General features: G+C 35.1%; 1 protein-coding gene across 3 annotated transcripts; it reads left to right on the forward strand.

The window, feature by feature from the left end:
* Window positions 1-3,502: 3,502 nt before the first annotated feature.
* LOC132632787 (peroxisomal membrane protein PEX14-like) lies at window positions 3,503-13,249 on the forward strand. Of its 3 annotated transcripts, none has more exons than XM_060348862.1 (13): window positions 3,509-3,625; window positions 3,783-3,855; window positions 6,450-6,691; window positions 6,780-6,828; window positions 6,958-7,145; window positions 8,674-8,860; window positions 8,998-9,087; window positions 10,320-10,393; window positions 10,503-10,545; window positions 10,639-10,706; window positions 11,386-11,430; window positions 11,524-11,592; window positions 12,100-13,249. In XM_060348862.1, the coding sequence occupies exons 1-13, from the start codon at window positions 3,599-3,601 to the stop codon at window positions 12,982-12,984; spliced, it is 2,040 nt and encodes a 679-aa protein (XP_060204845.1). In that variant the 5' UTR covers window positions 3,509-3,598; the 3' UTR covers window positions 12,985-13,249. The 3 variants fall into 3 exon arrangements, with proteins under 3 accessions (XP_060204846.1, XP_060204845.1, XP_060204847.1); XM_060348864.1 differs by lacking the exon at window positions 3,509-3,625 and adding an exon at window positions 4,472-4,570 and having other exon boundaries at window positions 3,632-3,855; XM_060348863.1 differs by lacking the exons at window positions 11,386-11,430; window positions 11,524-11,592 and having other exon boundaries at window positions 3,503-3,625.
* Window positions 13,250-17,041: the final 3,792 nt, after the last annotated feature.

Raw genomic sequence — 17,041 nt, forward strand, 5'->3', positions numbered from 1 at the left:
AGGATAATTTTAATACTTTTTATGGTGAATGTAAATGGAGAATTACTATTACACAAATACATGACTTATGACGAGAAAAGGAGAGAAGAAAAGGGGTCAGCCGTGTTTGGGTATGGATCATGTATTAAACTTTTGGGAAAATAGTGATTTTGGTACCTAAATTATTGCATTATTTCGATTTTTGTCCTGGAATTATTTAACTAAGTATGTTTAACCATCAATTGTGTTAAATTTGCAAATGTTAGTCCCTAAAAGATTTAAATATCCACCAGTTTTCTTTAGAAAAAAGACTAAATAATAAGATAAGCTTAAGCTCAGAAAAGATAGAACATACACAGACCATTATGATAATTAACGAAGAAACTTGGATCAAATGATAACCATGTCTCTGTGTTTACAACAGAACATTGATTTTTGCATTAGAATTGTTAAATCGCCCTTTTATTTTTTTTTCAAATGCATTTTTTTCTTTCTTAAGTTGAGCAGCCTGTGCATGGCACTGTAACATCAACATTAACATCTGAGATTCTTGTATAAATGTCACATGTTCAATGACAAAACTTGTAAGTAAGAAATATAGATTTCCAATATACCCTTGCTGATGTAACTTGTAAGTAACTCCACTCTCCTCCTTTATAGTCTTCTTTGCCTTTTAGTAACCAACTTTGCCAAAAACATCAAATTCTCCTTCGAACACTTGAGATCTCCTTCCTCCTATCCCTATCTCATGCAATGGCTGTAATTTTTTATCTTTCTATTTTGATTTATTAATTTTTTTCACCGTATGTGTTTTGCCTATTATTGAAATGATGTCATATCTTATTCTTAATTGTGATAAAAAATTCATTCAAGGTATAAATAGAGTTATTTTCGAATCTAATGAAGTTCCAAGCAGATATTAATCTGTGTATATATATATAAAGCAGGGTCATAGGCCCAGTGATGTGGGAGCCTCTTAGTTTAGAAAATACATTTATCTTTTTTCTCATGTTTAGGGCCTTTTCTTCTTACTTTTTTGCTTTATTTATTTTTATTTAAGATTCCAAAAAATCGTGCCTTTTCGGCTCCATTAATAGACGAAATAGTCGCATCCCCATGAGAGACCATTGCAACGTTTCGTATTTCTCATTTACTGAAGAAAAGAACCCCTACAGTCTCTGCAGTAATAAATCAACCACAAATCCAAATGTTCAACAATGTAAAATGTGAAAACAAATATTTGCGTCCGTGTAAAAACTAACAGAGGCTTCCGGCAATGGCACGACTTTTCTTCCAGGTTCTTTTTCCTTTTTTTAATAATCCACCCTATAATGATGTACACAATTATTTGCAAAATATGTAAGCACATTACATTGAAGCAAACTCTTGATGCAAATCGAGGTGCCAAGATCGGTGTCAAGAGTGAGGGTGTGGACTATCATGGATATGGAAGCTTCCAATCACCCACAAAAGGTTTAAAGCGTTATGCAAGATTTATTAAAAGAGCCTTTAAGGTCCATAACATGCTCAAATGGATTTATGAGTGAAGAGATGACAAGGAAGAAGGTTATCAAGGACTTTGGAGCATACTTCCAACCATCATGAGCTTGGAGAACTTAAAGGAAGCTTGCAAGCAAGACTTCAAGATTGCTAATATGCTCGAGTGGTTATTTTTATAATTTGGTCATTCTTATAATTTGGTTATTTTGCAAGACTGGTATAAATAGTCTTTAAGTCTTTCACATTAGAGTGAGTTAGTTTTTGGATGAACATTTTGGTGTGGGGTCCTTTGTGAGTTTTGGGGAAATCCTCTTATCTCTCCAAGTTGAACCCTCTTATTACTTGGGTAAGTTTTCCTTGTATGAGTTTAGTTTCTCGGCTCCATGTGACTAATCTAATGATTATTGCATTTATGGTTAGATCGTCCCTTCTTTTCTTCCAAAATCTATTCTCCCTCCTTTCTATTTCTTAATTAAATTCTTGTATCTTATAATTGTGTTTCAATTTATTGTTCTTGTATCTAGAATCACATCAACTCTATATATTGATCAGTAGGGGTAAAGTTTTGGAAAAGCATTATTTGACTCTCTAATTAAGGACACAAACCAAACATCTATTAAATGTGCAGAGAAAGAAAAATTATTTATTCAAGATATATTTATCTAAATAAATATACATGTAACATATAGATAACAAAATAAACTAGCCTTTGTAAAATTTCTCAAAGAAAAAAAGGTAAATTAAAAATTTTGAAGACGACAATTTGACATTTCTTTAGATTTAACAATAAAGAAAAACTTTTGAAAAATTATTATTTCAATCTCTAATTAAGGACATAAACCGAACTATTAAATGTGCAGAGAAAGAAAAATTAATAATTCTAGACATATTTGTCTAAATAAATATACATGTAACCATATAGATAACAAAATTAAAAATAAACTAACCTTTGTAAAATTTCTAAATTAATTTAATGGATTCCGAAAAATGAAATTATGTAAACCAGAAGCAACTATTGTTAGTTGCAATTTTCTCTTTTCTTTCAATATAAATGGTAAAGTAAAATTGAATAACCTCTGTACTTTAATGATAAACTTGTACTCTCAATATTTTTTATATCGAAATACTATAGCATCAAAATACAAGAAGAATTATATTCTAATCCATTTTGAGGATGACTATTGGGAATTTTAGCTCTAAGGGCTATTTCAGAGACCGTGATTTTACTATAATATGTTTCTCTTTTTCTTTTGGCCGCTTATCTGATCAATAAATGTATAAAGATTAACCTTTTTTTTGTTTTTTTAATATAAAATCATAAGATTTTATTTGATCAATAAATGTTAAAAGAAAAGTAACATTTTGCTAAAATTGAATTCTGAACCTAATTAGTTAGGCAAATAAAATCACAATTCAAATACTGTGAGAATAATATTCTTTTAATCATTTTGCAGGTCAAGAAAGTGAAGAGGAAAAGTAAGAGATTTTAGGATTGAGAGCAAGGAACTGAAAATAAATTACTCTAGAACTTCTGGTGAAATTGAATGTGCACTATCTAAATTAACAATTACTTAACTATAAGTATACTATTCTCTTTTTTTAATACAAAATATCTAATTTATAGCCAAAATTATAGTGCCTCGATCACTCTAAATCTCCATAACTATGGTTTTAATTTTTTTTCTTCTTCTAATTATGTCAATTAGGAGGTATTATCATTCTTTTTCTTAAATTTTATTACTTTGTGCTTTTGAGTGGTAATATTTTGAATATGTCATCTTCTCAATTTTTTCTTATGAGTTGTAGTGTTTTGAGTTTTGATCTTCTTTGTTTCTGGTCCAGTTAAATGCATTCCAAGAGAGTCTTGAGGCTTTGTTTCCTTTTTCTTTTAATCTTTTTTTCTCAAGTAAATATGCGAATGTTACGCCCATGTTAGTTCTACTTTTAAGACGTTTATACTTAAAGTTGTTATTTCTTCCTTATAAAAAGAAAAATTTAGGAAAGCAAGGTCTATACATTTATTTTACTTATCAACAATACAAAAAGATATACATATGTATATATATAAAAAAAAAAAATGTTTTATAGTTATACTATAAGAAATTAATATCTTCGCGCGATGAAATTCAGTGGTAGAAGAAAAAAGGTACGTGAAAAGTAAGGTGGCAATTGGGTCGTGTTATTTGAAAAGATTTTGATCTTTATTCTTATCGATACGATGTGCCTACACCGTTACTTCTAATTATAAACTAGTAAAGTAATGATGATTTGTTTCTTTTTATTTTCCTGAAAATTCAATTCAGTGGAGTTTGGCGAGCATGGACACTCCATCCGATAATCCCCCTAACTCAACCGACGATAGTTCCCAAAATCCGGGTACGTTTTATTTTCCCAAGTATTGCTCTTTTAACCTTTCGATTGATTTTGAGTGAACTTGAACCATCTTATCTTAGTGCTAGTCTGTCCTATGAAGGTTTCGGCCGATCATAGGTAGACTACTCCAGCAGTTCCTAACACTGTTGGCAAATTGGATGAGCAATCTAATGGTACTCCTACTAAATTATTGAAAAGGAGAGCGCAGAGGTCACTACAAGAGAAGTCATCGAGAAGATGATTTTATATGTTGGAAGACAGAAATATGTTTTTTCCTACCCATAAGTGAAGCTTCCTAATTCTGTCCCGTTCAAACATGCTCCCTGAAATAAACATTTCCTCGCTCCACCTTAGTCTATCATGTACATCACCTGGAAGGAAATAGTGAATGCCGCTGGCTGAATTTCTGCATACTCATTTATGATATATGAAGTTTCTTTGATGGAATTTCCCCTTTTTCTTTTCATGAAGAGGGAGAGTCTATCTTGCTTTGGCAAAATATTGAATGTCCAAGATAGGACGGAAATGTATCTCTCGGTGACTGCAACTAGGTCTTGCGAACCTTGAAGACTCCAAGGAGTTCTAAATTACATGTTAATTATCTTATTGTCATGTGCAGAACCAATGCCATGAAGTAACACCTCTGCAAATGCATACGGTAGTGGACTTTAGGGAATATCGGTAGAAACGGTCAAGCTAAACTGCAGGAAAAGCAGAGGTCTGGGGTTTCTTTTGAAATTCTCATATCCTAGTGCTCTCTTTTTTCTGAGTCTGCCTTGTGTTTAGAAGAATAATCAAGTGTTGTGAGCTTGGATATCTGTTCTACCAAAATATTATAAATCTTGTGGTAGAAAACTGAGACACTGAGCATCCTTTTACTTGACTTTTGTTAAATTCTTTCTTTTGATAAGTTGACTTTTGTTAAATTCTTTCTTTTTGATAAGTTGACTTTTGTTAAATTTCATTAAGTTTGAGCTTTAGTGGATTATATGTTCTACACAACCATTTATCGATATATGGAGTTTCTTTTTCCTTTTTCGTTTTTCAACCACAAGTAAGTGTTGAAATTTTCTTTAGTTACCGCTGCATGTTTTTAGCATAATAAGTTGCTTAGTTTTAGGATGAATCTACTATTTTGAATTTTAAATTTCTACTATCTTGGGTTCGTAATTGATGATGATGTCGCTTATCGTGGCGGGGTGGGTTAAATGGAGGCTCGCTTCCGGGGTACTGTGCGATGAGAATGTGTCGCCAAGGCTTAAATGTAAATTCTACAAAGTGGTTGTTGGTTAGACTGACTTTGTTGTATGAAGCAGAATGTTGGCCAGTCAAAAACGCTCATGTCCAGAAGATGAATGTAGCTGAGATGAGGATGCTCAGATGGATGTGTGGGTATACTACTATGGATATGGTTAGGAATGAAGTTATATAGGGCAAGGTGGAAGTGGCTCCTATGGCGAACAAGGTGAGGGAAGCGAGATTGAGATGGTTCGGGCATGTGAAGAGGAGGTGTGTGGATACGCTAGTAAGGAGGTGTGAGAGGTTGGCTATAACAGGAGTTAGAAAAGGTAGAGGTAGGCCGAAGAAGAACTGGGGGAGGTGATTAGACAAGACATGACACAACTCCAGCTTACTGAGGACATGACCCTATATAGGAAAGTGTGGAGGTCGAGGAGTTAGTAATGGCGTAGATTCTTTTCTTCGAGGTGTACTACTATTTGTTTCTTCATTTGCTTTGATCTTGCTACTTTGTTGTCATATTTTTCTTGATATCATGCTTCAAACCCTTTTTTATCTCTCGAGCCGAGGGTTTATCGGAAACAGCCTCCCTACCCCACAAAGATAGGGGTAAGGTCTGGGTACAGCCTACCCTCTCTAGACCCCACTTGTGGGAATACACTGGGTATGTTGTTGTTTTATTAGATTTTTTAGTTTGTTGAGATATTTTAGTTTTTTGAATTTTTGTAATGCAGATTTTCTGCAAATTATGTTTTCAAGTTGGCTAATTTAAAGCTCTCTATGCTTAATAAAAATTGTAGAGACAATTTCAATCACTTTTTATATTTTTGTTGCCCACCGTCTTTTAAAAAACCAACAGAGAGACTATGAACCTGTTTGGATTGGCGTATTCTAGGTGCTTTTATGCTAGAATAGCTTTTAAGCACTTTTGTAGTGTTTGGATAAAATAAAAAAGTGCTTTTAAGCACTTGTTTTTAAGTCAAAACACACTTTTGGCTTTTGGCTTATAAGTCAAAAGCCATAAGCCCATCCAAACGGGCTCTATCTTGTTTCGTAAAAAGAAGAAAGACAAAAGCTGCAACATGTGTGAACTCCTAATATGCTCTTAAAGCTCTTGCAAGAAAAAAATGTGTTTTTCATCTGTGGAAGGAGATCTAATCATTGTGCTCCATCTTCTCAGAACGCACTTGGCTCTATGAATTGTATAACTGACTTGTATTAGGCGGTTGTGTTCTTTAGATTTTTTTGAGTTGAATGGATTACCAGATATCATATTTCCATATATATTGATTGAAAGAAAACAATCTCCATCTATATTGATTAAAAGAAAACAAATCTCCATCTATATTTGTGGGCAGCAACCAATTCACAACCAGCTGCTAAAGATAATCATGATTCCAAGCCTGAGGCTACAAGAGAGGACTCTCCAACTTCTGTATTTGTAAACTCGGAACCGGTTCGGGAGGATCAAGTTCAAAATGCCGTGAAGTTTCTTTCACATCCAAATGTTAGGGGATCTCCGGTCATGTATAGGCGTTGTTTTCTTGAGAGGAAGGGGCTCACGAAGGAGGAGATAGATGAAGCCTTTCGTCGAGTTCCGGTAGGCAACTTTCTGATGTTTTACCTTCGATCTTGGCTTAATTATTATTGAAGCATGTAAGGAAAAAATTAACATGTCTAAATGACAGGATCCCACTCCAAGTGTTTCTACTACACAGCCAATAACTGCAAATGAAGGTGATTCATAATGTTGTCTAGAAAGAACCTTTTTGCTATGTTTTGATATTCTGCTTGTCTAAATTGAGAACATGATATGTCTCTGGTCATTATGCTTATGACATTGCTGCTTTTATTTCTTGATGATAGATGAGAGAGTGAAATCTTCATCAACTACTCAACCGCTGACTGCATCGCAAAATCTGCAGCCTGTATCCGCTCTACAGAGTAATACTGTGAGAAAAATGGGATATTTCTCTCATTTCCATTGGACTCATGCAGTAATGGCTGTAGGCATACTGGCTGCTTCAGGAGCTGGTACAGCTTTACTTTTCAAGGTATACTTAGTAAGGAGATTCCAGTCTATCATGCCACTTGTTACCACATTTGCAGAATTGAGCATGTATCCTGTCATTGGCTAATTGAGAATTTGATGTGACGGATCTTCGAACTGTTAAGTTTTTCGAAGGACTTCTAATTGAATATTGTAGGCAAAAAGTACCTTTCTTTGCATAATTTTCTACTTAATCAGTGACCCCTAATGATTTTCTTAAACTTTCTGTCAAATAAATATAACATATCCATCAAAACTAAAGATTCACGCTAAAATCAAAGTTCTTTGCTTTAGAGATGAATGCATCTTCCTATTTTATTTTTATTTAAAAAAGAAAAGAAATTTAAACTAGTATTTCCATTCAATATTTGCCCCAGGGCTTTGGTCTAGTGATAAGAGCATAGCGTGTGAGGTGTGGGTTAGGCGCAAGCCATGGGTCCTGCTGCAGGTATCAAATGGAGAAGGGTAGAGGCAGACCATTATCCGTTGAGTTTCGGAGGGCGCGCCACTGGCACTGGAGAATTTTTCATCAATCAAAAAGACAAATTTAAACTAATATGAGATATCAGACCTTTTCTTTGTGCAAAATCAGTGCTTTTCAAGAGGAACTCTGTTTTTTGATTGTCCTGTGCTTTTGGCTTCTCTAAGGTTTTTCATGGGCTTATTCCATGAATGATTTCACGGGAATAGTTTGGTAGAAACATTAAATGCCTTTTCCTTCTAATGCAATTTGAGGACATCTACACTTCTCCATTTACCTTTTCCTCCTATAGTTTTGGAAGAGAATTCCAGTATATCAGTTATCTCCTTTTTGGTGCCTTTAGTTACTTGATCGGGTGTATACAATTAGGTCTTAAATCATAAAACATATTCTCCGTTGGTTTAGTTCTTTGTTTTCATTTAAAATTTTAGTTTTGGTAGTTAAATGTTGTAATAGCTTTGTAGCCACTACCAAGTATTTTCTCTTATAGAAAATCAAATGCATAGCAATTCATTAAAAGCTGATATTCGACTGTTCTATAGTATCTCCTGAATGTGATTTTGCTCTTATATATGAGACTTTTTGCATGGGAATTGAACAATGAACATGACCATAGATTAAATTTTCACCATTTTGGTCATTGAGAAACCAAAAGCAAGCCTTAGAATTTCATAACAAGTTGATATTTGATTGATCAAGAGTATTTGTTAACTGCGCTTTTTCCCTGATATATGAAACATTTTCCTTGGTGGATGGAGCAGTGACCATGAATCTATGATGATATATTTCACTATTTATGTGAGTTGAGAATAGTTCATTCTGTAATATGAAGGACAATTTTGAGACTAGAATCTAACAACCTACCCAGTAATGAAAATCAATTGTTCTGACTCCTCCATTCCGCGATTTGATTAGATTCTAATATTCAAGTTATCGAATGAGGATTTTAATTCTTTATCTGAACCGATCTTTGAATATTAGCTTCTAGCCTATGTATTATATTGCTAGTATCACTATCGCTCCACTGAAAATGATAATGTGCTTTTGCCAGCATACTGTTATACCCCGGTTAAAGTCTTGGATTCGCAAAGTTGTAATGGAAGAAGAAGATGAAGAAGGCGTTGTGAAGGGAAGACCAAGTTTAGCTGAAGAAGCTGTTGTTGCTGCAAAAGCAGCTGCAGCAGCAGCTGCTGATGTGGCCCGTGCAAGCCAGGCGATGCTGGCATCAAAAACTGAAGGTTTGTTGATAAAGTTCTCGGCTTTTAATACTGAAACAGTTTCTCTTCCTTTCTTCTTAGTGCATACCCCATGCCAAGCTTATCTAATCATCAGCATTTTACAATGAATAATCATCCCAACCTGTTGTCCTCTACAGAAAAAAGGTACTTTGAGGAGCTAGCAAACCTGTTAAACCACCAAGTACGAGAGATGAAATCAATGAGTAGTGCCTTACAAAAGCTGGAAGGTGAGTTTATAGTTGTTTTCAGAACATGCTTCTGCCACTACTTTGTCTCTTATTTTTCCCTTTATCTTTCCAGTTAACATTTGGAAAAAATTTGGTTAAGGTATAAAGTATGTGCCTTTTGAGCACTTATTGCTGTTAGAAGTAACATTCGTGTACGTTAAACTATTAAAGGGGGTGTGTTTTCGAAAAATAGGGGGATATAATGTGTAGGATTCTAGATGCACTTACTGAGATTGAAGAGTAATATAAGTGCCTCTAATTGAGCGATTAAAGAGGAAGAGAAAGTGATAGGATATTTTTCTGGTTCCACCTTCCTTTGAGGCTTGGCTACTTTGCTTTAAATCTTTTTGGCTTTATGTCTCGGTGTTTATGTGTGATTAAACACTTGACTTTTCTGCTTGCACATCAGTGCATATTATAGTGTCTTAAATGTGTCTCCTCTCACTCTGAGTAATTCTCGCCGTGGTGCCTATATTCTGAGGGGCTTCTATGCAGCTTTTCTGTTGTAATGATTTATGTCACTTTAGTGGTTTCCGTAAAAGTTTTGCTCAAGCATAAAAGACTAGACATTTGAATTTGGAAAGTTCTGCATTTGCTTGATCACAGTGACCATGGCCCCCTAGGTCCTGATAAGCTGGAAACAAAAAGGAAAGGGTTTTGGCCTGGATTCATTCACGAGAGTATTCTATTTTCGCTTTGTATTGATTTAAAATTTGTATAGATATAACACTTCTTAGTGTTGCGGCTTGCTAATGCCACTACACCTTTGTTCTTTTTTCTTTTTATTTCATTTAAAGAAGTCTAATTTTTGCTTCATATTCTTCTTATTGAAATAATAATATTATTGAAATAAAAGTTGAAAACTACTTATACTTGTATCTATTGTTTCCTAATTAAATAATGTAAAAATGTAATGTAAGTAGGCGAGGTGTGGATGTAGGGTAGTGAATCAAGGCATTCAAGTCCGAAAAAGTTTCAGTTCAGATTTTGTGCTCTTCACTCTGATGTCACTCACATTTGTATATTTTGGATTTGATCCAAACTATAATGTTGTCATCTGTCTTGGTGTTTACGATATAAAATAAATGTCAGGCTCTTTAGGGGAGAAAATTTTGTCATGGTTGTTTAAAATTCGTATTCCTTATCCTCGAACTACCTTAAAGAATAAAGAAAGATAAAGGTATCATGCATAGTGAGCACCAGGTACCTGATTGGTATTTCTATGCGTTCAGGGAAAAGCAGTACTTCTGGAAGAATACCTGCCATGGAACAAGATGATCGAAGAATTCCGGTTTCCCATTCTAGGGTGAGCTGTATAGTAGTTACAAATAGGCTTGCATCTTTTTTTTTTTTTTTTTTTGATTAATCTCATTTGACTTTTAAAGTTCTGTTTCTGATATTCTTTGATGGTACAGCAATCCTATTCAAATGGAGAACTGGATGTTGATGCACGTTCAGGTTCTAATATCTAATTCTAGCTGCTGATTAATCTTATCATATCACTAGTTTCTTTTTAATGCTGATTCTGTGTGATTCGACTCTTATTTGCAGTGAGATCTTTGTCACCGCCTGCATCTGTGGAACCATCTGTTGCACCCCATCCAAAATCTTATATCGACGTAAGTTCTCCATCCTCTGGGTTGTTACTATTTTTCCAAAATAATATTTGCCTCTGCTCTAGTTCCTCATCTGTCTTGCCGTTTAAACCAAGGTAGGCATGCAACTTTGCTATTTAAATACGACTGGTCTGCGAGCCTGTTAACCATAGCTTTTGCTGTCATGTAGAGTTTCTAGATCAATTTATCATTTATATATTTCTGCCTGACTCCCTTTGAAACTCTATTTAAAGGAAGAAGGGGGTGGGTGTGCAGGCTCATAGGCCATGCTTTCAGCCATCCAGATACGTTGGGTTCATTTCTCCTTGTTCAACTTTTCATCTCATTCATTTGTCCTTTCATTTCATTAATGGCTTTAGTCACGCCATAATCGCCTCCCTTTCTCCTACTCAGAGAAAGATTCTTTTTTTATGTATGTTATAAGATTCTTTTTTTATGTATGTTATTAGATGTGGTATATGAATATGTGGGAAAGTAGTCACAATCAAATGGATCAACCTAATATATGCACAGAATCTATATGATTGTGATATTTGTAGCTTGTAATGTAATGTGCGTCTATGTCTGGGAAGATTTATAGAACCTGTTTGATTTTCTTCTGAACTAAGATGCTAGGAAATTCTGTAGATTCTCCCTAAGAGGAGTTAGGAAAATCAGTTAATCTAACTTCATAATTTTGTAGATCATGGCTATGATTCAAAGAGGAGAAAAGCCGTCGAACATCCGAGTGAGTCAAGGCTTCTGATTGCACCAATAGACATAACCTAAAGTTTGTGTTGAAATTTTTCATGCTCTTACCTTTATACATCTTTTGTTGCAGGATATCAATGACCAACCACCGAATCCTAACCATCCTATACCTGGTTCTCATGTTGGTCCAAAGCCTAAGGTCTCTTTCTCCTTCCATTTGTTCTGCCTACAGTATTGGGATTGGCACAATTTACTTTTTTCACAAACAAGACTTAGAAATTATTGCCTGAACCTACAACCTTAAATACTAAATTTAATTCTGCTTGTATTTGTTTGGGTCTGCTGGTTCCATCTTCTGTAAGTCAGTGTGCAGCCTGCATTTGGATATCATGATAAACTTTAGACCCCACCTTCCCGCTCGGAAACTTCCTTCATGTAGCTCAAACCTAAAATAATAGAAGTACTGATCCTTAACTGATGCTTTTTGCTAATTATTGGCTGCATTGTTGTTTATGGATTTCTATACAACTGTCACTTTGATTTGGATGACAGAATTACGGTTTTATCTCTTCATGGTAGACCTTTCTATTTGATGTATTTTCCTTTGCCTTCTCTGTTGATGTGGAAGAACTTGGGGAGGTGGGGTGGAGTCAATCTGAATCATTTGTTTGAATTTGAGATGATTTTACTATGTTATCGTGAACAGCCTTGGGAAATTGGCCAGAGTCAAAAAAGTTCAAGGAATTTCCTTCAATCCCGAGGGAGTGGCAATGGCTTGACTTATGGGTATCAAGACAATCTGACGAATGGAGATAGTTCAACCCCTTGGTGGCAACGCAAGAATGCCAGAATAACAGAAATTGAACCTGAGAATGAAAAGAAGTTCGGATCTACTGCTGCACCAACCGAGGTACGACCAGTTCAACGATCCTGGGTTCCTCCCCAGCCACCTCCACTAGTAAAGCCAGAAGCAGTTGTTGCCATCCGACAACCTAAAAAACCTTTGTTTCAGAAAGAAAAGCTGACAGATGATGAGTTGATGGATCGTTCCTCTGAAATATCGGATGACTTGAAGAGGATTACAAAAATCTCCGAATCGGGTGGTCTCACCGAAGCTAATGACTCAAGTTCTGGGCGACAGTTGAGTGAGGCACCTCTTACAATTGGATCGGGTGGACTCACCGAAGCTAATGGCTCAAGTTCTGGGCAACAGTTGAGTCAGGCACAAGCTAATGGCTCAAGTTCTGGGCAACAGTTGAGTCAGGCACCTATTACAAATGGATCGGGTGGTCTCACTGAAGCTAATGGCTCAAGTTCTGGGCAACAGTTGAGTGAGGCACCTATTACAATTGGATCGGGTGGACTCACCGAAGCTAATGGCTCAAGTTCTGGGCAACAGTTGAGTGAGGCACCTATTACAAATGGATCGGGTGGACTCACCGAAGCTAATGGCTCAAGTTCTGGGCAACAGTTGAGTGAGGCACCTATTACAAATGGATCGGGTGGTCTCACTGAAGCTAATGGCTCAAGTTCTGGGCAACAGTTGAGTGAGGCACCTATTACAAATGGTGACAATGTCTTGAGCAGTTAAAGAATCTCTTATTGTACCTATCCTAAGGTTTGGTTATTGGGTCTTGAGGTTTATCACAATCTTGTAAGTACATGTCATGGATGAACTCAAGTTTCTAATGCTTCCATTGTACTTCTAGGTTGAAATTAAGAATTATACGTCTTAAACTTGCTCTTATGGGCAAAAGAGAACTGAATGCCAAAAGCTGACTTGCAATTACTACTCCACCCCCAAAAGAAAAGGAGGCTACTTATTTTGATTTTCATTAATTGTTTGAAAGCTTTAATTTGTTGTTCTTGTATCTTGCTGTATCCGATAAGCTCCATTATGCACCAAGAAGCGTATATTTTAAAAATAAACATAAGTAAAATAAAATCGACACTTTGGATATTTGTTAACTATTTTTCTGGAAGATAACGATTATGTTGGTCATCATTAGTGGGTTTGGGGATGTTCTATTAAAGTAGTCACCTAAGACCGACCGCTAGTGCAGCGAATGAGATGCATACACGTGTATTGTCTGTATTATAAGTGGAAGTAAAGATAATTTAGAGTAAGCGTTACCTAAAAAGACCAAGTACTAGTGTGTTTAGTGACCCATTAGTCATTGCATTGGGTAGGACATATGCCTAATCATTTTTTTGCGCCGATTGCCCTTCTTTTGGGGTGGTCTTTAAATTTTGCCCCTCAAATTTGTGGTCTTTAAATTTTGCCCATCATATTTGTAGTCTTTAAGTTTTGCCCTTCGTTTGAAAAGGTGAGCGAATACATGAGGTTCTGGGTTCGAACCCTCGCTCGGACATAAAATAAAAAAATAATTTCGCAAGGCAGGGCTGGGGGCGTGTATGCCAGATCCGGCATACAATCTTTAAGGAAAAACTAAAGTTATGCCGAATCCGGCATAACTAAAAGTCTGCCTCATAAGATATAATTTTTTCCTAAGGCATAGTTTAGTTATGCCTTATGGAGCAGAATTTTAGTTAAGGCATAACAAAAGTATGCCCCATAAGATAAGAATTTTTCCTTAAGGCATAGACTTTGCCTTATAAGGCAAAGTTTAAGTTATGCCTTAAGGAAAAGTTCCGCCTTATGGGGCATACTTTTAGTTATGTCTTTGGGACACACTTTTTAGTTAAGGCATAACTAAAAATTTACCTTGAAAAGTAAAAAAAAATAAAAAAAAATATATGCCTCAAGGCAAAGTCTGCCCCCTCCAGCAGACTTTTAGTTAAATATAATTAAAAGTTTGCCGAAAGGGGCATAGCGACATATAAACTTTGTCTTATAAGGCAAACTTTTAGTTATGCCTTAAGGAAAACTTACGCCTTATAGGGCATACTTTTAGTTATGTCTTATGGGGCACACTTTTAGCTAAGACATAACTAAAAGTTTACCTTATATATATATATATATATATGCTTCAAGGCAAAGTCTGCCCCCTCCGACAGACTTTTAATTAAACATAACTAAAAGTCTGCCGGAGGGGGCATAGCGAAATTTAAACTCTGCTTTGCAATTTTTTTTAAAATTTTTGACTGAGCAGAGATTCTAACCCGAAACCTATGGGTTTTAGCCAAAGGGCAAAATTTAAATACCACCCCAAAAGAAGGGCAATTCACGTTGCGGTACTTTTCCTACCATTTTCCTCACGGAGCATACTAGTAAGTAATAATGTGATCATTTTTTTAGTTTTACATGATATCAATATCCTATTTCCTTTTTTGCACTAAATGACGCATACACATGTATTGGTGAATATTTATTATCGGGTTTTTTTACTCCAAATCAACTTACCATAATTAAGTGATTTAGAACCCGTTTGGATTGACTTATAAGTTTATCAAATCAGATTATAAGTCATTTTTAACTTATTCGGGTATTTGGCAAAAATAGAAGACAACTGAAATTATGTTAAAAAGTGCTTAAAATAAGCCAAAATCAAGAAGTTGCTCAATCCCAACTTTTTTTTTTTTTGTTGCTTAAAAGTCATTTTGGTTTGACCAATAACTTTACCCTTTTATCCCTTATATTTTTTATTAATTCCAATATTATCCTTACTTCTAACAACCCTTTAAACCCTTTTATCCAAACACGTAATTGCTTATTTATAAAATGACTTTTAACGCTTAAAAAGTACTTTAAGCACTTATGCTTAAAAGGCTAATCCAAACGGGCTCTTAATATAGTAAAAATATGCATTTGAGTGATATGAGTGTATGTATAATCACACGTCGCACATCTATTTATAGATATAAACACCAAGTAAGTTTTTAGTCATATTATTTTAGGTTAAATAACTTTAGAAGGGCGTTATAGCACCAGTTAGAATGTGGAACTCTGGCAGCCAACAATGTATAACTAAAAAATAAAGGAAGTTCTACGTCGCTATAGACGGCGTTCAAGACCAAACACCTATTTCTTAGACTAATTTATCATTTTTTTGCGCGGATTGCCCTTCTTTTGGGGTGGTCTTTAAATTTTGCCCCTCATATTTGTGGTCTTTAAGTTTTGCCCTCTGCTTGGAAAGGTGGGCGAATACATGAAGTTCTGGGTTCGAACCCCCGCTCAGACATAAAATAAAAAAATAATTTCGCAAGGCAGGACTGGGGGAGTGTATGCCGGATCCAGCATACAATCTTTAAGGAAAAACTAAAGTTATACTGGATCCGGCATAACTAAAAGTCTGCCCCATAAGGCAGAATTTTTCCTAAGACATAGTTTGGTTATGCCTTATAGGGCAGAATTTTAGTTAAGGCATAACAAAATTATGCCCCATAAGGCAAGAACTTTTCTTAAGGCATAGACTTTGCCTTATAAGGCAAAGTTTAAGTTATGCTTTACGGAAAAGTTCCGCCTTATGGGTATACTTTTAGTTATGTCTTTGGGGCACACTTTTTAGTTAAGGCATAACTAAAAGTTTACCTTGAAAAGTAAAAATAAAAAATAAAATAAAAATATATATATATATATATATGCTTCAAGGCAAAGTCTGCCGGAGGGGGCAGACTTTTAGTTAAACACAACTAAAAGTTTGCCCCCTCCGGCAGACTTCTAGTTAAACACAACTAAAAGTCTGCCGGAGGGGCATAGTAAAATTTAAACTTTGCCTTATAAGGCAAACTTTTAGTTATGCCTTAAGGAAAACTTACGCCTTATGAGGCATACTTTTAGTTATGTTTTATGGGGCACACTTTTAGTTAAGGCATTACTAAAAGTTTACCTTGAAAAGTTAAAAAAAAAATACGTATATATGCTTTGAGGCAAAGTCTGCCCCCTCCGGCAGACTTTTAGTTAAACATGACTAAAAGTTTGCCGAAGGGGGCATAACGAAATTTAAACTCTACTTTGTAATTTTTTTTAAAATTTTTGACTGAGCGGGGATTCGAACTCGGAACCTATGGGTTTTAGCCGAAAGGCAAAATTTAAAGACCACAAATATGAGGGGCAAAATTTAAATACCACCCAAAAAAAGGGCACGAATTGCCCCTAATTTATTGCTTTGCTTGTATAGACCAAGAATAAGAATATCGACTCCTTCAACCAACTAGGGGCAGTAATTAATTAAATTTAGAAGTTTGTGTGCTCACTGCTCACCGTAATCCCAATATTAAGACTTGTATTTTAGAAATTGTCACTACTTTTTTATTAGGGTAGTACACTATTCTACTTTTGAATCTATATTGTAAACTTGTAAATTGAAGTAATAGAAAAAATAAAAAATAAAAAATAAAATGCTAGATGAAAATGTAGCCAACATAATATTAATGAAAAAAGAGCTCTCTTTATTCAATAAATAAGAACGATTTAGGCTTCTTTAACAAGAGCAAATCTTCACTTTAGGAATATGCTTTCTCGCTGGTAATTAATATTTAATTTATATTCAATTCTTAGATAACATTTAAAATAAAGAAGAAGCTTATCGTACTCTCAAGATGAAATAAATATCATGCATTGACCGCCTAGATGGGAATCTAAGAAGGAAGTGAATGGCAAATTCCCAAGTACTTTAGATAAACATAAATATTCATAAGTCATAAAGAAAAACCAAAGAAACAAGTATAGATTATAAAGTGTGAGA

This window comes from Lycium barbarum, chromosome 3, assembly GCF_019175385.1.
Source record: "Lycium barbarum isolate Lr01 chromosome 3, ASM1917538v2, whole genome shotgun sequence".
Taxonomy (NCBI): Eukaryota; Viridiplantae; Streptophyta; class Magnoliopsida; order Solanales; family Solanaceae; genus Lycium; species Lycium barbarum.